Source organism: Bufo bufo, chromosome 6 (assembly GCF_905171765.1).
Source record: "Bufo bufo chromosome 6, aBufBuf1.1, whole genome shotgun sequence".
Taxonomy (NCBI): Eukaryota; Metazoa; Chordata; class Amphibia; order Anura; family Bufonidae; genus Bufo; species Bufo bufo.
The window spans coordinates 138026910-138049747 of NC_053394.1; the positions used below are offsets into that span (position 1 = coordinate 138026910).

Consider the following 22838-nt stretch of genomic DNA (forward strand, 5'->3'; position numbering starts at 1 on the left):
GCACTTGGCAGGAATAAGTGGCTGATGTGCAAAGTGTTGATGTGCATGGTGATTTTCTGCTCCTAAGTGCTTTTATCTTGTAAAAATGCCCAGGGTTCAATTAAAAAGATCCGCCTAATCAATTAACCTTTTGTGCTACACACTTAAAATATATACATAGACTGCTACATGCATAACTGGTGTGCTTGTAGGTGGCGCTGTAAATTTAAGACATTTAGATTCCTATTTTTCAAAAATGTTGTGTCTGAGAACCTATTTTCTAGATCTTTTTAAGGACCCGAAGTTACTTTTACAATTTCATGTCTGGTGTTTTAGGCTGGAACTCATTTTCCAGGATAAAGTTTGTGTTTCTCAACAATATCTAGTTGTTGCGGAGTCTTTGACTCCTGGCCTTGTAGACCTCGATGAGCAGATCTTTAACATACTGGATCTCTCTTTCGATTGAATCAGACTTTTCCTTCAGCTCTCTGTTGCGGACTTCAAGGATTTGACATTCATCATCTAAGGCGTCGTATTCTGCACGTTTCCGTTGGCGGTATCGAAGAGCTGCTGTCTTGTTCTGATCTTTCTTCTTCTGTTTGCGGTCACCTTTGTGTTGGTTTGAGGTGGCACAACTGGTGGCTGAAGTGGTGGGGCGGTCATAAGGGGTAGGCCTGTTGAGATGTTTGGATTGTGCTGGCGGGTCAGTGGTGTTATTAATCACCATAAAATCCTGCCGATCTTCTCGAGGGAAATCACTTGGAACATTTGGGTATAGATTCAGGAGCTCAAGGCATCCAGAATCTAGTGTGTCCAGTGCCACAGAGGCAGGAGCTGGTGTTTCTGCAACGTAGGCCTGGAACTCTATTCCTCTTTCACTGAGTTGTTGATCAGGTGTTGGGAAGAGGAAGTGGACTTCATGAGAAGGCGGGGTGCTGGGGGCCACTTGATCATGAGGCATTGGAAGCCCAGGGGAGAGAGTCTCCTCCAGGAAATAATCTTCCATCTGCTCCAACTCCTTCTTCAGGAGTGTCGCCATGACCTCCAAGTCCGGGGCAGGAGGCCCTGGCAAGGACGGATCCGCCACTGCTGGCAGGAAACATGAAAAGTCCACCCTTTCCGTCATCCAGTCTGTGAATCCATCCCCTGTAAAAAAAAAAAAGTGAAGTTTTCTTATAATGAATATATTTTGGAACAGCCGGTGCTCATAGTTATGGGGAGTGAAGAAAGAGGTAATAGTCACTCTTGGGCCTTGGTGCCTGAAGGCATCTCTGCCACATAAAAAGGCACTGGTATTATATATGGCACATGGTGGTGAGGGCCCTGTCATGTATTTTGTATGGAGATTCAGAACCTCGCCACCCATTTTTGTTTGACTCTTGGACAGACAGAAGAACCCAGTACCCAGAGATTTTAGACATTTATTCAAATTCATGTCCCACTTACCTGCCAGGCATCCTCCTTCAGCCCCGTGCAAAGTCACCCCGTCCTCCATGTGCACTGGAAGCTGTTCATAGTGATTTCCATGAGCAGGGATCTTAAGGAGATCCGCCCGCCAGTGCAGAGTGCTAACTGGCAACATCGACATCTCCAGATCCAGGTTCAAAGCCGCCAGGAGAGACATTTCCACCAGAATTATTCAGGTTTAGGCTGGAGAACTGTTGGGGAGCACGATTCCTGCTGGAGATAACAGCAGAAGGCGCAGAGGGGATAAAAGACCTGAAACAGACAAACGAAATGTTACTTTTGTTGCCTAATTCATGGACCAGTAATCTCATTAGTGTATATTGTAGACTTGGTGATTTTTGGACATCTGAAGTTTTGGAACAGTTGAATTCCAATGCTTTGGATGACATGCGAAACTCAACACCACCATTACACAAGATCAAAATCACTATGTAGTTCCGACCATAGTGTTCCCATACATCCCAACACTAAAATTGGATCACAATGCCCCCCAGTGTGTGGAGTTCTTAAAATATTGAGCATTTGAAGATCATTCAAACATAATTTAAAAAAAATGCTAAAAAGGTCAGCTGAAATTTCTTTAAATTTAAAATCTCTGTATTAGGTTAGATGCACATGGCCATATTTATTTTGTGGCCTGAAAACCGTGGATCCGCAAAATACAGATACTGGCTTTTCGTGTTTTTTTTGAAGCTCCACAGAAATGAATGGTTCTTTGTGTGATCCTCCAAAAAATGCGGATCAAATGCTGCCCGAAAATATGGTTGTGTGCATGAGGCCTTCATAAGTAAAAGTATAATGTTGCTGTGCCTTTAAGACAGTCCTCAAAGCATGGCTTCCCAGAAGGACTTGAGGAAACCTGGCTCACACTGACACCTGCTATATATCTAGTGTCGCAAGTTACATGATCTAAATATGAAAGGTCATAGTTCTGAGAAAATGATACAGCAAGGTCTATGTTTAACCAAGCCAGTTATTCAGTAACCGCTTCAATGCTATCATGTTTGCAACATGTTCAGTAATTCATAGAAACTGTGCCGGACTCAGAGAATGATGCAAGTAAATGTTTAAACCTGAAGGCAGAGGGCGCCATCGGGTCAGCTGCTGCACAGTCAATCACTGGATCAGCAAATCGTATTAGTTTCCTAATGTGAACGATAGGTTGGACATTGACAAGCCAACTGCAAAAATATCTTTCATCTGTAATAGATCTGTTTCCAATATACATGGAAACTAAGATTGCCCAATTCATTTTAATTGGGTTGACATATCTGCACATAGCGGTTAGTGAAAAAAATCAATTTCTATTTATCTCCATTGTCCAATGGCACCCCCTGCAGTCAGAATCAGACACATCACCCCCATATTCATCGATTTTTTATTTTTTTTTGTTTCCCAGCAATAGGACTGCTTTTGCCCATGGACTGTCTTTTATTGCAGCTCAACCCCAGTCAAGTGTTGGGGCTGAGCTGCAATACCTAACACAGCCTATGAAGTAGAGTGGTGCTATGGATGTCTCTCACAACCCCTTAAAGTTAAATTATGAAATATGAAATATGGTGTATCCAGACAATGGAATAGTGCATGCAATTTTGTGGTGCATTTTTGCCTGGTTTTAACCGCACCAAGGGACACTGTCTGAATACTCCTCTATGAAGGTTTTGGAAGGCGCAACACATTTACAGTTTTCATTGATTTTACATTTTTAATAACTCAAGAACTGTTCCGATTTCGAATATCCTAATATTCTATATATTATCTTCACTTTCCATTGAGCTGAACCACGCATTGTCTACTTTCCATGCCCCTCCCTTCACTGAGCCCAACCTGCTGAGTTTACTGTAAGTTACACTTATCTCTAAACTTTCCCCAGGGATTGATTTTTCTAGTCCATGAAAAACAAGCATAAATTAAACCCCCAGGGGCTGAGCTGGCGCAGATGGTTCAGGTGCAGCTAAGAGGCATTCACTGCCCTGGTACAGCAAATTGTTTATTTTATTTTATGCTTTTGATCATTTATGATTTGGGCAAGAACATTTGAAAAGATTCTGCAAAAAATATAAGTGCAAAAAAATAAAATTAATTATATATATATAGTTAGTTAGATAGTGGATGTTTTTAAATAGTTACCAACAATGGGCTTCAGAAGAAAATCACCAATTTACAAAAACACCACATAGATTGCATATATTGTTATTTTTTTATTGCTATACAGCCATATAAAATTACACAAAAATATTAAATTGTTATAAAAAGATCCAATCCAACCAGGTTTCACACGTTCCAAGACCCCTGCTTTTATAATACTGCTTACATTATATTCATCCCTTAAATTACAGCATGTATTCCAATAGTCTAAATATTGTTACATTTTTTTTATAACCTCTGCTTATAATACTGCTTACATTATATGCATCCCCTAAATTTCTTCATATTCCAATAGTCCTAATGAGAGATGAGCGAATTTCATGTTATGAGATTCGTTCACCCTTCGTTTGGTGGTAAAAGCAGAATTGCGTTATGGATTCCGTTACCACGGACCATAACGCAATTCTATGACGGAATGCCTTTAACAGATCTGTCCCGTTTCCGTTATGCAGGAGAGGACTCCCCTGCATTACGGAAACGGGACGGATCCGTTTTGCAGCCCATAGACGTCTATTATGACTCAATGAATAACGGAATGCCTCTGAAGGCATTCCGTCATAGAATTGCGTTATGGTCCGTGGTAACGGAATCCATAACGCAATTCTGCTTTTACCATCTCTAGTCTTAATCTTAATAATTATAGCCCAAAGAGTCATTATGTTTCAAATCCCCTAAGTCTATAGGTGCCTGGGGGCTCACTATATCTGTTTTCAAAAAGTTCCCTTTGGATAAAAATAAAATAATAATAATAATAATAATAAAATTAAATTTATAAAAAAAATATACAAATCAATAACCTGCTATCATGTTTGAGGTACTTACTCCATCTTTGCAGATAATCGGGTGCAGCACAAGTGCATACGCACACTTGTTTTGTGGTATTGCGGATTTAGAAAGCCATGATAACTCTCAAGCAAAGTGGTGTCTGAGCTGCCAAAAGGGATATGAGTCCCAGTCTACAGAGGCTAAACTTGTATACTGTAATCCAGAGATTACATCATCGCCGACACAATATCTCTCCACCCATAATTAACCTGTTCCTTGCTGTAAAGAAGCAAGGATTAAAAATCCCCACAGGATACGAAGAAGACTGCGAATGGCTGACTCTCCCATAGCCTCACTGTGTCTTATGATGGTCACTTGACTCTTGAGGAATTTTGGAGACTTTTTTTTGTTTTGACTAGAGTTATGCTTCTATGTATTATTACATCGCATTTCTGTAAAAGGAGGAAACTATAACAAAAATAAAATAAAAAAGGATACAATGTATCACTCTCCATCACAACCCTCCAAACACCCTACCCAGAAGTATAAATAAAACACTGACATGTTCTCCTCTGTCTGGTTGTTAATAATTGGATTCAGCATCAGGGGTGTAGCTATAGGGGGTGCATAGGTAGCAGCCAAACCCGGGCCTGGTGTCTGAGGGAGGCCAAAGCCCTTTCTGCCACATAAGACATCAATATTAGGCCCCATGCACACGAATGTATCTGCAAACCTCAGATCTGAAAAATATGGATAACCTTGCGTGCATTTTCCGTTTTTCTCTCTCATATCAATCGAAATGGCTATTCTCCCCAGAATAGGACATGTTCTATAATTTGCAGAATGGAAATTTGGATGCAGATTTTTTTTTTTTTATGGACCCATAGAAATGAATAAGTCTGTGTGTGATCCACAAAAAATGTGGATCGGACGCGGATGCAAAATACGGCCTTAGGCTATGTTCAAATTCCCACTTTTTATTTCCATTTTCACCAAATGATGGAAATAAAACGGTGCCCGACGGACTGCATTGGGGTCTTTCAGGTTTCAAGGAGGCTGTCACTTGATCGCACAGAAAAGTGCAGCAACTGAGCCTCCGACAGAGAGAGGAGCATAGGTGGCACATGGTAGATGTTACGTCTCTCTTTCAGCCTTTTGATCTGTCTCTTGGAAAGCTGGGTGACGACCAATATAGGTTGCAATGCCTACAGGGTTCGCCACCACCGAGCTTTCCAAGCAATCAAAACGGCTAATATACCTAGTTATCCAGTGATTCATCCCTTGCGACACCCCTCACAATGGCGCGACTAGACAGGACTCTGAAAAAGCTGAGTGACAATTCTTGTCCATGGTTAATCACCCAGCTTTCCCAGAAACAAAATGGAAAGGAAGCGAGAAGCTTTGCATTTTTATCTCTTGCTAGGTTTTTATAGCCATTATATTTTTTACATAACTATATTCATCAGTGCTACTGACTATTGTATACTCCAGACTAGGGACAATTGCGGCAAGTGAGTAATGTCACAGAGCAAAGTGACGCTGGGGACAAGACCCGTCTTTAATGACTTGCTGCATCTGGGATCCAAGGCCCTGATATCTGGGGCAGTCCCATACAGGAGCAGCAGAGCCCGTTCAACCTGCTGCTCCATTCCTGCCCCAGGTGAGGGTCAAAGCATCTGGGTCCCCGACAATCAGATACCTATCCTTTGGCACAAAACCTTAAATTAATGTGTCACCTGATAAAACAGCACCTCAACCACTACATGCGTAACTCTGAATGCAATATTTCTGTAAAAACTGAAAATTTAGGTGGGTCTTTGGCCACACACACAGCAGCCACATCATGGCCACCTCATGCACATGACTGTTGTTTGGGTCCGCATCCGAGCTGCATTCACTTCAATGGGGTCAGCCCTCCATGTGCTGTCCTCATCCGTTGCTCCGTTCTGCGGCCCCCGTAAATAAAATAGAACACATCCTATTCTTGTCCGTTTTGCGGACGAGAATAGGCATTTCTATCATGGGCCGCCCATTCCGTTCAGCAAACTGCGGAACGCACGCGGACGGCATCCGTGTTTTGCAGATCGGCAATTTGCAGACACGAACACAACTGTGTCTGTATTTCACTCTTCAAACCACAGATCTGAAAAATACGGACACCTTCTGCAAAATACGGACATCTTCCGTATGCACTTGCCCTTTTTCTCACTCCCATCAATACAAAGGACTATGCCTGTCCCCAGTACGGACCAGATATGTCCTATAATTTGTGTGCATGGACCCCTAGAGATGAATGGGTCAGTGTTCTATTGTGGACAGCACATTAGATGAAAAATACGCTTGCATGCATGAGGCCTAAATCAGTGGTGAGCCACCTGTCCCAGGGTCAAAGATGCTTAAAGGGGTTGTTTCACTTCAGCAAATGGCATTTATCATGTAGAGAAAATTAATACAAGGCACTTACTAATGTATTGGGATTATCCATATTGCTTCCTTTGCTGGATAGATTAATTTTTCCATCTCATTATACACTACTTGTTTCCATGGTTACGACCACCCCGCAATCCAGCAGCGAGCAATGGTTGTGTTTGCACCCTATAGGAAAAAGCTCCAGCCCCTCTGGTGGCCGGGACTGTGGGAGTGCGCATACGGTAGGTTGCCTTTTCCTAATGTGTGCAAGCACGGCCACTGCTGCTGGATTGCAGGGTGGTCATAACCATGGAAATTAGTAAGTGCCTTGTGTTAGCTTCATCTACATGATAAATGCCATTTGCTGAAGACAACACCTTCAAAATGAGTCTGTCACCTCCAAAATTGCTTTCAAAGCAAGCATAGCACCAGGTAAGGTAGGTACCCTGAAACACAGCCGTACATTTCTTGGGAAAAGCCAGTCCTCTAAGGGTGCATTCACAATGGGTCCAAGGTACACATGTTGTAGCAAAGACATGTCCTATACTTTGAAATAAGTGGGTCTGCACTGTTATGCGAGGTGCACACGGCAGGTATCCGTGTTTTGCAGATCTGCAGAGTGCTGACCGCAAAACACTTATGGTCATGTGAATGCGCCCTAATCCTGAGAATTTTTTTTTTTCATTTTTATGCAAATAAGGTTTTCAGTACCCTGTCCGCAGACACCTCTATTTGGTGCACTATCAATCCACCATAACGCTGCCCAGTACCACCCCCTCTTGTTTGGTTGAAAGCCCCTGAGATTTCAGAGGTGGTAGTGCCGCAAGCCCTGGGGGAGCGGAGCAGAGGATGGGAGTGATGGTGGCTCTGGTTGCAATAATCAGTGGCACCAAACTAAGCGGCCCACCCATGGTGCACCCAAAACCTGATTTGCATAAAAATAAAAAGTAGCTTCTTGGACTATAATAAGAAATGCTGCAAATGGAGACACAGGGCTTCATCTGTTATCTGTGGTCTTCAGATGAAGTCAATGGTCCCATCCGAGGCCCCTGTAAGGTGGTAGGTTGACCGCTTTGAGAAGACGAGGTTGACTCTTTTAAAAGGATTTATGGAATATATAATATGTATTGTATATAGGTTGAACAGATATAGTGACTGTCAGCTCCAAACATCTCCTGTAGCTAGCATCTCTCCAGGGATCTCCCGTGGTCCAAGAAAAACAACGGCAAATTAACCCCCCAGGGGTTGAGCTGCTGCAGATGGTTCAGGTCGAGAACAATATTATTTACTATGACTGCTGAGCTCTATTAGTATTATACATTTACCATATTCATAAAATGTATTTAAGGGGTTATTTAAAGGGGCCATTTTCACACACCCTAATAGAGAATTCTGAGTTTGGTATGCCATGGAAACATATCAAAAGCCTAGATCATAGCGAGACCCCCTACTGACCCCTAGAACGAGGAGAGAGAAGTGCTCGCATTTTGTTCTCTCCTCATTCATAGGCTTTCTATGGAGTCCGTCTCGCTTCCTCTCCCTTCATTGAGGAGAGAGAGCGCGATATGTGGGTAATTCTCTTTCCTCGTTCTAGCGATGGGTGGGGGTCTTAGCACTCAAACCCCCCATCGATCAAAACTTTTGATATTCCTCTAGGACATATGAAAAGTTTACTGAAAACTTAGTGACCCTTTAACAGATGGGGCCCACTTGCAGAGTGCAGCAACTAATGGCGTCTAGCTGTAAAGGACCTACCATGACTATGGGGTGTTCACACAACAGATTTTGAAAACACGCTGCCAAAAACTGGCGCAGAATTGACACCTGGCTTTTTTCAGCTCGTTTTTTAGCATGTTTTTTCGTGCTTTTTTTTAACCAGTGGTTGTTCTCTTCAATACAAAGCTGCATTGTCAGCTAGAAAAAACCCACATTAAAAGCGCATGGACTTTGATGGAGCTGTTTTTTTATGCTTTCCATTCATTTCAATGGGAGATTCAGCGCGGATTCTGCCCCAAGATAGGGCATGCTGCTTCTTTTTTCCATGTGGTGCTTCTCATTGAAATGAATAGGAGGCTGTTTTGAGGTGTTTTTGGAACTGATTTTGAGGCAGAAATGCTCCGAAATCAGGGAAACTTCCCGGTGGGCCGATGCCCATGGGGCCGCCTGAGCCCTCCTTTTGGCCATCCAGTGGCAGTCTTTAGGTATGTATTTTGTGCTGCCGGGGCAGTATATTGAGATGCACTATGGTATTTGGCTCTGTTACGGTGCTATAATGTGCTGCAATATGGTAGTGCTGGCCCCTGCTTCTGTCAATTTGGACCCAACTACAAAATGGGGCAACTTTTAGTTTTTTTCCAGGGCCACTTTATGTTCCCAGTCCGCCCCTGCATCTATCTATCTATCTATCTATCTATCTATCTATCTATCTATCTATCTATCTATCTATCTTATATCTATCTATCTATCTATCTCATATCTATCTATCTATCTTATATCTATCTATCTATCTTATATCTATCTATCTATCTGTCTATATGTAATTCTACAGACATTGATGTCATTAGTTGTCATGTCGCTGTCCCTAGGTGACAGGGAGAAGAGCGGTCATACATTCCTTAGGGGACTCTACACGGGCTGACATGACAACTATACAGGTCTGTCCAAGGTCACATGATGATCACACGCTCCGATATCCAGCATATAGGCCTTTTCTGGAGTTTACAACCCCCCCCCCCTCTATCACATAAACTGCCATGTTAACCCTTTAGAGATCTAAATATGGACTAAAACACTGATCCAGCAAAGGGACATAACACACTACAGAGGGCCCTTTCTTGATATAAGTTATCTGGAGGTGTCGGAGAGCGTCAGCATTACACCTCCGCTCAGGCACTTAAACCCTACGTAATACAGTCGCGACATGTTTCATAATATAAAAGGAAAACGCCAAAGCCTGGAGCAGGCCTGCAGGGACTGTAGTCCTCCACAGTGATAGCATGGGGCCGCTACTGTACTTTATGACTGCCGCATCTGATCTTATCGCCTGGTGGGTTAGCCAACCTGCGGCCCCCCAGCTGTTGTAAAACTACAACTCCCATCATTCCCTGACAGCCTACAGCTATCATCCTACAGAAGGGCATCGTAGGAGTTGTAGATTTACAACAGCTGGAGGGCCGCAGGTTGAGCATGCCTGCTATAGGGGGTCGCAAAATTTAGGATCTCAATAAATACAACAAAATCACCACGTGCTACAAATGAGGTGTTTTTTAAAATGAACTACAATAAATACATATTATATTAACACTGAATGTACATTAACATTAGATATTATTATATTTAAGCATGTTTCTAGCTGATATATATATATATATATATATATATACACACACATATGCTCATATACACCATATTATATATAATATACAGAGAGTTACGTACAATAATATAGAAATAATAAATAATGTATATATTATATATTAATATATTTAAAAATGACAAATAAATCCTGCTATGAAGTAAACATTTTCTTACATGTGGATCAGAAACAATTTAACCATTTAGTAGCCAGTAACGCTATAAAACTATAAGCCACTTACGCCATCTTTGCAGTCGTGTTGTAGTCGCAGCACAAGTGCAATCGCACACTTGATTTGTGGTCGTGCAAATCTACAAAGCCATGGTGACTCATACGAGAGCTGTTTGTAACTATGATCGAGCTGCTGGGAAGATATGGCTTGTAGATCTGCAGCGCCTAACTTTGTATGGTGCAGCCTCCAGAGGTGACATCAGCTGTGGCTGCGCACGTATCCCTCCGCAGATTGCACCCCGCACACACCCACATTACCCTGCTCGGATGCCGCAGCACGGCAGCTGTTACCGTACAGATCCCAGCTAGGACCTCTCTGCAGGATTTTATTTCTATTTTTTTTACTTTATTTTTTGTTTCTTTCGAGTTGTACAATCAGATTTACAGGGACTATTTCCATACAGAACTGTGACATGCATAGATTGCAACAGCATTGCATCAGCCTGGAGGGAGGTGTCGCTTCTCCAGGTCACTGAGTCTATGGGAGCTTGCAGCTCATTGGGCCTCTAGGCTGAGGCATGTCATGGGTGCGGCCTCCGAGCTGAGACCGTCGGATGACTGTGGAAATGTTCCAACTTGTTTTTTTTTACTTTCCTTGAAACCCTTCTGTATAATACAGTATGTGAGCATGTGCATTGCAATGTGTGAGCGCCAGGGCTTCGCAAATAGCATTCCTGTTTCTTGGGATCCAATATTTTGTCTTTTATGTTTTTGAAGATGATTTGATAAGCCTCATTCACACGTCAGTGATTTCCATCAGTGATTCTGAGCCAAAACCAGGTGCATCTCTAAACACAGAACAGGTGCAGATCTTTCTCTTAGGCCTCTTGCACACGAACGTATTTTCCGTTTCCGTTTTTTTTACGGACCGTATACGGAACCATTCATTTCAGAGGGTCCACAAAAAAAACGGAAGGTACTACGTGTGCATTCCATTTCCGTTCCGCAAAAAAATAGAACTTCCTATTATTGTCTGTTTTTCGGACAAGGAGAGGACTATTCTATTAGGGGCCAGCTGTTCCGTTCCACAAAATACAGAATGCGCACAGATGTCATCCGTATTTTTTGCGGATCCGTTTTTTGCAGACCGCAAAATACATACGGTCGTGTGCAAAAGGCCTTACACCTTATGGCCTCATGCACACAACCGTTGTTTTGGTCCACACAGGACCGGCGCCACCAGTAAGGCGACTTAGGCAGTCGCCTAGGGCGCCATCTAGCAGGGGGCGCCCTTTTGCGGTGTAAAAAAAAAAAAAAAGTTGGTTATATAAGTTCGGGCGGCCGGCCGGCGGCGCCCCTCATGCTGCGCCTCCTGAGCGCTTGCCGCTCTAAAGAATCTCCGGCTCAGTGCTGCGCAGCCTGTTGTGTCTGCTCTGTGCTACTGCTGTTGTTAATGTAGCGTGGCCGAGCTCTGTTCGGTCCGCGGTACAGGAGCTTTTGTTTCCTGTACCCGGCCGGACTGACAGGAAGTGCTCACTTAGTGTGCACTTCCTGTCAGTCCGGCCGGGTACAAGAAACAAATGCTCCTGTACCGCGGATCGAACAGAGCTCGGCCACGCTACACTAGAGGTCACAAGGGAGGGGGGGTGTAAAATGAGAGTGACAAGGGGGGGTGCAAAATGAGAGTGACAAGGGGGGGGTGTAAAATGAGAGTGACAAGGGGGGGTGGGGTGTAAAATGAGAGTGACAAGGGGGGTAAAATGAGAGTGACAAGGGGGGGGGGGGTGTAAAATGAGAGTGACAAGGGGGGGGGTGTAAAATGAGAGTGACAAGGGGGGGTGTAAAATGAGAGTGACAAGGGGGGGGGGGTGTAAAATGAGAGTGACAAGGGGGGGGGTGTAAAATGAGAGTGACAAGGGGGGGGGTGTAAAATGAGAGTGACAAGGGGGGGGTGTAAATGAGAGTGACAAGGGGGGGGGGGTGTAAAATGAGAGTGACAAGGGGGGGTGTAAAATGAGAGTGACAAGGGGGGGGGTGTAAAATGAGAGTGACAAGGGGGGGTGTATTTTGCGGACCGCACATTGCCGGCACTAAGAGAATATGGCTGTTCTTGTCCGCTATTGCGGACAAGAATAGGACATGTTCTATTTTTTTCAGGATCGGAATTGCGGATCCGGGTCCGCAATTCCGTTCCGCAAAAAGGGACAGCTACAAGAAGCTAGATTAACCGTAAGGGAAACATAGCAGTTCTTTTAATTTAAAAGCTGAGAAAGGGGTGGAACATATGTGATATCATGATATGGGCAGATCATCTGATAAGGGGGGGGGGGGGGGAGGGGCGGCAATTTTTATCTTGCCTAGGGCGGCAAAAATCCTTGCACCGGCCCTGGGTCCACATCTGAGCAGCAGTTTTTGCGGCTTGGATGCGGACCCATTCACTTCAATGGAGCCGCAAAAGATGCGGACAGCACTTCGTGTGCTGTCCGCATCCGTTGCTCCGTTCCATGGTCCAGCAAAAAAATATAACCTGTCCTATTCTTGTCCGTTTTGCAGACAAGAATAGGCAGTTATATCAATGGCTGTCCGTGCCGTTCCGCAAATTTCACGCCTTCCGTGTTTTGTGGATCTGCAGTTTGCCGACCGCAAAACACACAACGGTCGTGTGCATGAGGCCTATGTCTGTGGAGGCTTCAATCCTGGTTTTGGCTCACAATCACTGATGGAAATCACTGACCAAATACTGACGTGTGAATGAGACTTTAGGCTGTAAGTCAACTCTACCTAAAACCATTGTGGCAGATTTGCTAATCTTCACCAATATTTAGACAGTGTAAACTTAAACGGGTTTTGCCATCACAGACAATGGGGGCATATTGCTAAGATATGCTCCCATTGTCTGCTAGGTGCGGGTCCCACTGCTGCGACCCACACCTACACAGAGAACGGAGCGGAGAAAGTAGTGGAGGGCGCACTGTGCATGCACAGCCGCCCTCCATTCATTTCTATGGGGCCGCCGAAAATAGCCGAGCGTTCCTATTCACTTGCATGGGAGCAGCGCTTGGTGGTGGCCAGACCCCGGCAAACTCTCCCCACTTTGTTCTAGTTGTAGGTGTGGGTCCCAGAGGTGGCCTAGCGATATGCCCCCATTGTCTGTGATGGGAATACCTCTTTAACCCCTTCCCGACCTTTGACGTACTGTTACGTCATGGGAACCACTGAGTTCCCGCAATTTGATGTAATAGTACGTCAAAGTGATCGCGCGGGCACCGGAGCGGTGCGCGCGCGATCACTGCAAGGGCCCGGCAGTCCGTGGTAGCCGGGCCCCTGCTGTATTCGCCGGCATCGCTGTAAAAGCCGATGGCGGTGGATTAACCCCTTCTATGCCGCGGTCCGCTCTGACGCGGCATAGAAGAGGTTTGGTCAGGTGAACGATCGCATCGAGTCCCCGCGCTGCTGTGGCAGGGACCCGATGCGACACAAGGCAACCCGATGCCGAGCAGAGGCTGCCCAATGCCTTGCACGGCATCGGGAACTGCCTTCTACGGGAGCTGAGGAGATCCTGCCTCAGGCTGGGTCTCCTAGGCAACCTGTTAGTGTATGACTCAGGCCTCATGCACACGACCGTTGTGTTCCGTTCCGCAAAATGGGGTTCCGTTGTTCCTTGATCCGTTTCCGTTTCTGTGTGTCTTCCTTTATTTTTGGAGGATCACCAGACATGAAGGAAAGTAAAAAAAAGTCTAAGGCTGGGTTCACACGGGCGTTGAGGGAAAATGTGCAGGTGCGTTGCGGGAACACCCGCAATTTTTCCACGCGAGTGCAAAACATTGTAATGCGTTTTGCACTCGCGTGAAAAAAATAGCGCATGTTTGGTACCCAAACCCGAACTTCTTCACAGAAGTTTGGGCTTGGGATCGGTGTTCTGTAGATTGTATTATTTCCCCTTATAACATAGTTATAAGAGAAAATAATAGCATTCTGAATACAGAATGCATAGTAAACTAGCGCTGGAGGGGTTAAAAAAAAATAAAAAATAATTTAACTCACCTTAGTCCACTTGATCGCGGCCCGGCATCTCATTCTGTCTCCTTTGCTGAACAGGACCTGTAGTGAGCATTAATTACAGGTAAAGGACCTTTGGTGACGTCACTTCGGTCATCACATGATCCATCACATGATCTCCATCCCGATCGTCTCCTAGCAACCGTGCGTGAAAATCGCACCGCATCCGCACTTGCTTGCGGATGCTTGCGATTTTCACGCAACCCCATTCACTTCTATGGGGCCTGCGTTGCGTGAAAAACGCAGAATATAGAGCATGCTGCGATTTTCACGCAACGCACAAGTGATGCGTGAAAATCACCGCTCGTGTGAACAGCCCCATAGAGATGAATGGGTCAGTATTCAGTGCGGGTGCAATGCGTTCAACTCACGCATGGCATCCGCACGAAATACTCGCCTGTGTGAAAGGGGCCTAAGTCAAGTTTGCCATGCAAATAATAGGAAAAAAACGGACGCGGACGCGGATGACAATTTTGTGTGCCTCTGCATTTTTTCACGGTCCCATTTAATTGAATGGGTCCGTGAACCGTTTTCCATGAAAAAAATAGGACAGGTTATATTTTTTTGACGGACTGGAACCACGGACGCGGATGGCAAACGGTGCATTAGCCGAGTTTTCAATGGACCCATTGAAAATCAATGGGTCCGCAGAAAATCACGAAAAAATGGCGCAACGGACACGGAATAAAACAACGATCGTGTGCATGAGGCCTCAGTGTCATACACTAACAGGCAACGCATTACAATACAGATGTATTATAATGCATTGCAGAGGGGATCAGACCCCCAAAAGTGAATGTCATAAATAAAGTAAAATAAAAAAAAAGTGTTTTTAATAAAATTTATAAAGTAATAAAATTAATAAAGTAAAAAAGAAAAAAAACGCCCCTTTCCCCTTATATTATAATAAAAAACAGAAAAGAAAAAAAAAACACACATATTAGGTATCGCCCCGTCCGTAATGACCGGCTCTATAAATATATCACATGATCCACCCTGTCCGATAAACACCATAAAAAAATAAAAATAAAAACAGTGTAAAAAAAAGACATTTTTGTCACCTTACATCACAAAAAGTGCAACACCAAGCGATCAAAAAGGCGTATGCCCCCCAAAATTGTATAAATAAAACCGTCACCTCATCCCGCAAAAAATGAGCCCCTACCTAAGACAATCGCCCAAAAAATAAAAAAAACTATAGCTCTCAGAACATGGAGACACTAAAACATCATTCTTTTTTGTTTCAAAACTGCTATTATTGTGCTAAAGTGAAATACATTAAAAAAATATACATATTAGGTATCGTCACGTCCGTAACAACCAGCTCTATAAAAATATTACATGACCTAACCACTCAGGCGAACACTGTAAAAAAAAAAAAAATATGTAAAAAAAAAGCCATTTTTGTCACATTACATCCTAAAAATTGCAACAGCCAGTGATCAAAAAGGCGTATGCCCCCCAAAATAGTACCAATCAGACCGTCACCTCATCCCGCAATGAGACCCTAACTGAGAGAATCGGTCAAAAAATAAAAAAGCTATGGCTCTCAGACTATGAGACACTAAAATATCATTATTTCGGTTTCAAAAATGCTATTATTGTGTAAAACTTAAATAAATAAGAAAAAGTTGACATATTAGGTATTGCCACGTGTGTAACGATCTGCTCTATAAAAAGATCACATGACCTAAAAATAGTACCAATAAAACTAGCACCTTATCCCGTAGTTTCCAAAATGTGGTCACTTCTTTGAGTTTCTACTGTAGGGGTGCATCAGGGGGGCTTCAAATGGGACATGGCATCTAAAAACCAGTTCAGATAAATTTGCCTTCCAAAAACCATATGGCGTTCCTATCCTTCTGCACCCTGCCGTGTGCCCGTACAGCAGTTTACGATCACATGTGGGGTGTTTCTGTAAACCACAGAATCAGGGTAATAAATATTGAGTTTTATTTGGCTGTTAACCCTTGCTTTGCTACTTTAAAAAATTGAATAAAATGTAAAATCTGCCAAAAAAGTGAAATTCTAAAATTTCATCTCCATTTTCCATCAATTCTTGTGGAACACCTAAAGGGTTAACAAAGTTTGTAAAATCAGTTTTGTATACCTTGAGGGGTGTAGTTTCTAAAATGGGCTCATTTTTTGGTGGTTTCTATTATGTAAGCATCACAAAGTGACTTCAGACCTGAACTGGTCCTTAAAAAGTGGGTTTTGCTTCCATACTTCTAAGCCTTCTAACGTCCTCAAAAAATAAAATGTCGTTTTCAAAATGATCCAAACATGAAGTAGACATATAGGGAATGTAAAGTAATTACTATTTTTGAAGGTATTACTATCTATTATAAAAGTAGAGAATTTTTTTTTACCTATTTTTACCACTGTCATGAAGTACAATATGTGACGAGAAAACAATCTCAGAATGGCCTGGATAAGTAAAAGCTTTTTAAAGTTATCCCCACATAAAGTAACACATGTCAGATTTGCAAAAAATGGCCTGGGCAGGAAGGTGAAAACAGGCCCGGGGTTGAAGGGGTTAAAGAGGTTGTCTTGCTTCAGCAAATGTCATTTATCATGTAGAGAAAGTTAATACAAGGCACTTCATAATGTTGATTGTCCATATTGCTTCCTCTGCTGGCTTGATTCATTTTTCCATCCCAGAGAGCTCTTCCCTTTCTGTAGGGTGCAATCAATTATTTGCTCAGGTATGTCCCAAGCATCTGCCCAGCTGCTGCGTCATGTCTGCCTGTCTGTTATTGAAGCTGAAAAATAAAGGTTAAACGTTATTTGCAGAACATAATATGTGTCTAAATTTCTTAAGGTGGTCATACACCTTAGATAGAAATTGGCTGAAAGACGAACAGCAGTTGGGCAAACAATCATCTGGTGAACAATCGTTTTGCAGACACGGCCATACGGATTCTAGTCCATATTGGTTCTTACAGTTGTTCAAACCGGCCTTAGGGTCCATTCACACGTCCGCAAAATGGGTCTGCATCTGTTCCGCAATTTTGCGGAACGGGTGTGGACCCATTCAATTTCAATGGGGCAAAAAAATAGAACATGTCCTATTCTTGTCCGCATCCATGGACAAGGAAAGGCATTTCTATTATAGTGCCGGCCATGTGCGATCCGCAAAATGCAGAACGCACATGGCTGGTGTCCGTGTTTTGTGGATCCGAAATTTGCGGACCGCAAAACAGTTGCAGACGTGTGAATGGACCCTTACCTGTTCGATGAAACCGACGAAAGATCTATCATACGATAATTAGATAAACATTTTAAACGAGGCCAACTTCTTTCCAGACGACACTGGTCAGTCATCGATCAATGTTGTGTAACTGTTGCTTCGGTTTAAAGAGTCTTCTTTCAAAGCTGTAACTGAACGTTTCTAAGGGTACTTTCACACTTGCGGCAGAGGATTCCGGCAGGCAGTTCCGGACACAAACTGATGGCATTTTTCAGACAGATCCGGATGCGGATTCAGGACATTGCGGACATTAGAGGATATTAAAGGTCAAAACGAATGCTCTCACCAGCTCTGAGTCTGCAGCAGAAGAAGAAACACACAGGACCAGAACAAACAGGATATGATGTCACCAAAAGGGAGGAGTAGACAGAGAGCAAAGGCAAGGGGATTTACATAATACTTTCAAGAAACCTCCAACAAGAATGACCACAGGGTGGCAGCATTACTTAACATGGTAATGATATGATAACACAAATACAGCAATAAATCTTAAATGGAAGAAATAAATGCTGGAACAGCACAATGACAGTTAAACTATAAATGTTCCCAACAACTGATCATTTTGGTTGAAATTGTCCATTCTGCTAAACTTTAGACTAATGTGTATGGCTACCTTTTACTGTGTCTGTAATTTATAAGATAACAAACATTTCTCTGCCTCATGGCTTTCTATGATTCTCTATTATCAAAAGTTAAAGGAGGAGTGCACAGTAAAATGGAATCCTAATGGTGACAACTGCTTGTTCATTGCTGGTGAAGTGCTGCATTTACATGTAGCGATCACCTTCACAGTATGAGAACGAACGATCGCTACTGCAATCGCTCATCCTCGTGCAGCTGCATGGTTTATGGGCTGTTTAGACAGCACAGTCTGTTGTACTTGCCTGCACCTGCACAGATTTTCAGGACTGCGCGTTCGTAGGAACATTTGTCCCCGATAATCTGCCTAACAAAAACCGACTGTCAGCAAATCACTGGACACCAGGGTTGAGGGTTCTAAAAGACAGGACTAAAGCGACTGGACACTTAAGCACTGGATAAAAGGCAGACACTAAAACATTGACAAATGATACTGGACTCTAAAACACTGGGGACATGGGACATTAAAACTCTGGACACTAAAACACTGTACACAAGGGACTGATACTAAAACATTGAAAAAGTTACAGGACTTTAAGGGTAGCCATACACAATGGGGAAAGGGGAGAATGCCGCCCAGTGGCTTATCTCCTGGAGAACAAAAGGATCCAACAAAAATATTTACTTTGCTTGATCCTTCCCTCCCCTGGAAGAGTTGGGAGCTAGTGTTGATCGAGCACCAAAGTGCTCGGGTGCTCAAGTAGAACACCTCAGGATGCTCGGGTGCTCTACCAAGCACCCAAGCACAATGGAAGTCAATAGGAGAACCCGAGCATTAAACCAGGCACCACCTACTCTGAAGAGGGGAGGGTGTCTGGTTCACATGAAAAGGTCAGAAATTGATAGAAACACCACTGAAATGGTTCGGGAACAGCATGGGGAGGATGTCTGGATGCATCTTGGACTCCCAGGTCGCTGCTGGGAACGATGTTGTCCGAGTAGTACGCCAATTTTACAGACTGACAATAATACGCACAACACCGAAGATAAAATTGATTTTAGAGTAAAAATTGGTAGGAAACATTCTTTCCTGTATATTTACTTGTATATAAAGTTCAAGTGCTGCCAAAAATCATACACACCCTTGAAAAATTATGATCGATGGCCTGCTGGTGACCCTCAAAAACATTAGGAGCAAGGGCCTGCTGGTGACTCTCTTAAACTTTATGGGCGAGTGCCTGCTGCTGATCTGACTATGGAAGAAAATATGGGCGAGGGCCTGCTGCTGAGCTGACCATCAAGAAAATTATGGTTGAGGGCCTGCTGCTGAGCTGACCATCGAAAACATTATGGTTGAGGGTCTGCTTGTGAGTTGACCATCGAAAAAATTATGGTTGAGGGCCTGCTGCTGAGCTGACCCTCTAAAACATTAGGACCGAGGGCAGCCAAATAAGAATGTTGATATGATGGAGGAGGAGGAGGACGAGAAAAGGAAGATTCAACCATATATCCTTTTTTGTGGTGAAAGGGGTGCATGGGAATACAGTGTATTCAATACACCATAAAAGCCACATTTAAAGTGCCTTTATGTTCAGCCGCTTTCCTCTGGTGGAGTAGAGAAGTCAGGGGCAATCCTGGCCTTGTTCATTTTGATAAGAGTCAACCGGTCAGCATTTTCAGTTGACAGGCGGATGCGCTTATCAGTTATTATGCCCCCAGCAGCACTAAATACCCGCTCTGACAAAACGCTGGCGGCAGGGCAGGCCAACACCTCCAAGGTGTAGAGTGCAAGTTCGTGCCACTTGTCCAGCTTGGCCACCCAATAGTTGTAAGGCACAGAGGGATCATTGAGGAAACAGACACTGTCTGCTACGTACTCCTTCACCATCTTCCCAAATTTTTCCCTCCTTGTGAAAGTAGGCCGCACATCAGGGTGAGGGTGCTGGCGGGATGTCATGAAACTGTCCCAGGCATTGGAGAGTGTTGCCCTGCCTCTGTTGGAACTGCTGTGTGTTCCCATCGTCTCCCCTCCTCGGTTGCCCAAGGAACTACGTACTCTGCCGCCAGCGTTGTCAGCTGGAAATCTTTGGAGCAATTTTTCCACAAGGACCTTCTGGTATTGCACCATTTTGCTAGTCCTCTCCACCACAGGAATGAAAGATGAGATGTTCTCTTTGTAGCGGGGGTCGAGAAGGGTGAACAACCAGTAATCGGTGTTGGCAAAAATGCGTACAACGCGAGGGTCACGGGAAAGGCAGCATAACATAAAGTCAGCCATGTGTGCCAGAGTCCCAACAGACAAGACTTCGCTGTCCTCATCAGGAGGATGACTTTCAATCTCCTCATCCTCTTCCTCCTCTTCTGCCCATCCACGCTGAACAGATAGAATAAACCTGCTATGGGTACTACCCTCTGTAGCGGAGCAAACCGTCTCATGCTCCTCCTCCTCCTCATCATCATCCAATTCGCGCTGAGAAGACGAAATGAGGGTGGTCTGGCTATCACCCTGTGTACTGTCTTCCCCCATTTCCACCTCTTCCACATGCAAAGCGTCCACCTTCATTGTGAGCAGAGAGCGTTTCAGGAGACACAGAAGTGGGATGGTTGCGCTGATAATAGTGGCATAGCCGCTCACCATCTGTGTTGATTCCTCAAAGTTGCGTAAAACCTCACAGAGGTCAGACATCCATGCCCACTCGTCGCTTGTGAAGAGCGGAAGCTGACTGGAAAAGCGACGACCATGTTGCAGCTGGTATTCCACTACTGCCCTCTGCTGCTCACAAAGCCTGGCCAACATGTGGAACGTGGAGTTCCAGCACGTGCTCACGTGGCACAACACTCAGTGAGCTGGCAATTGCAAGCGCTGCTGCAGCGTTGCCAGACCGGCGGCAGCTATAGATGACTTTCGGAAATAGGCACACACGCGGCGCGCCTTCACCAGTAACATAGTAACATAGTACATAAGGCTGAAAAAAGACATCTGTCCATCCAGTTCGGGCTGTTATCCTGCAAGTTGATCCAGAGGAAGGCAAAAAAAAAAACCTGAGGTAGAAGCCAATTTTCCCCACTTCACGGGAATAAAATTCCTTCCCGACTCCAATCCAATCAGGCAATCAGAATAACTCCCTGGATCAACGACCCCTCTCTAGTAGCTATAGCCTGTAATATTATTACGCTCCAGAAATACATTCAGGCCCCTCTTGAATTCCTTTACAGTAGCTCAGGCAAATTCGGGTAGGTTTTGAGAAACCACTGAACCACTAAGTTGAACAAGTGGGATAGGCATGGTATGTGTGTGAGCTTGCCAAGCTCCAAAGCCGCCACCAAGTTACGGCAATTATCAGACACAAACATGCCTGGTTGTAGGTTGAGTGGCGAGAGCCACAGCTCAGTCTGGTCCCTTATACCCTGCCACAGCTCTGCAGCGGTGTGCTGTTTGTCACCTAAGCAAATAAATTTCAGCAGCGGCCTGTTGCCGCTTCCCCACTGCAGTGCTACACTGCTTCCAGCTACTGACTGATGGCTGACTAGTGCTGCAATATGACAATTCAGAGGTGAAAGTGGAGGAGGAGGTGGAGGAGAAGAAGGGGGGTTGCAGCCACTAATGTAGGTGGTGGTGGAAATCCTGATGGAAGTAGGGTCCGCAATCCTTGGCGTCGGTAGCACCTGTGCCATCCCAGGGTACGACTCGCTCCCGGCCTCCACAACGTTCACCCAGTGTGCCGTCAGGGAAATGTAGCGTCCCTTGCCACAAGCACTTGTCCATATGTCAGTCGTTAAGTGGACCTTCCCAATAACTGCATTGGTCAGGGCACGGGTGATGTTACGAGACACATGCTTGTGTAAGGCGGGGACTGCACACTGGGCAAAATAGTGACGGCTGGGGACTGAGTAACGAGGGACGGCCGCCGCCATTAGGCTGCGGAAAGCCTCAGTGTCCACAAGCCTAAATGGCAACATTTCCAGGGCCAGCAATTTGGAAAGGTGCACATTTAGTGCTATGGCCTGTGGGTGGGTGGCTGGGTATTTTCTCTTTCGTTCAAAGGCCTGGGGTATGGACATCTGTACGCTACGCTGGGACACAGAATTGGATGTGCTAGCTGATGGTGCTTGCAAAAGTCCAGGCTTAGGGTGGGAGGCATCCGTGCCTGCGTATTAGACAGGGGATGGCCAGAATGTAACACAGGGGAAAACGAGGCAGTGGTGTGATCCGCAGACACTGATTGTGGACCCAGGCGTTCGGCCCACCTATTAGGTTGCGTTGATGCCATGTGGCGGATCATGCTGGTGGTGGTGAGGTTGCTAGTGTTCACGCCCCTGCTCATTTTGGTACGGCACAGGTTGCAAATGACAATTCTTTTATCGTCCGCACTTTCTGAAAAAAAAAAACGCCGACTGCGGAACACCTACCCCTTGGCAGGGGAGATTTCCGCAAGGGGGTGCTCCGGGGAACAGTTGTTTGGTGTGGCCCACCTTATCCCTTTTGCCACCCCACTGCCTCTTCCAGCCTGTTGCGGTGATGCAGATCCCTCCCCCTCTGTGCTGCTGTCCTCGCTCGGCTTGCCACCTTCCCAGGTTGGGTCAGTGATTCTCATCGTTCACCACCTACTCACTCTGGTCATCCTCCTGACTTGTTGACCTAACAACAACCTCAGT

The 22838-nt window shown here is 44.7% G+C and overlaps 1 protein-coding gene across 2 annotated transcripts; it reads right to left on the reverse strand.

The window, feature by feature from the left end:
• Nucleotides 1–236: 236 nt before the first annotated feature.
• On the reverse strand, nt 237–10564 carry ATF5 (activating transcription factor 5). Of its 2 annotated transcripts, none has more exons than XM_040436328.1 (3): nt 10365–10564; nt 1426–1698; nt 237–1125 (listed from the first exon to the last, which is right to left on the reverse strand). In XM_040436328.1, the coding sequence occupies exons 2-3, from the start codon at nt 1601–1603 to the stop codon at nt 362–364; spliced, it is 942 nt and encodes a 313-aa protein (XP_040292262.1). In that variant the 5' UTR covers nt 1604–1698; nt 10365–10564; the 3' UTR covers nt 237–361. The 2 variants fall into 2 exon arrangements, with proteins under 2 accessions (XP_040292262.1, XP_040292263.1); XM_040436329.1 differs by lacking the exon at nt 10365–10564 and adding an exon at nt 4417–4553.
• Between the last annotated feature and the right edge of the window lie 12274 nt (nt 10565–22838).

Bases quoted from the DNA above. Each gene is read 5' to 3' on its own strand.
- ATF5 (XM_040436328.1), bottom strand. From the start codon at position 1,603: ATGTCTCTCCTGGCGGCTTTGAACCTGGATCTGGAGATGTCGATGTTG. The intron at 1,126-1,425 runs GTAAGTGGGACA...TTTTTTTTACAG, and splicing joins TGAAGGAGGATGCCTGGCAG to GGGATGGATTCACAGACTGG.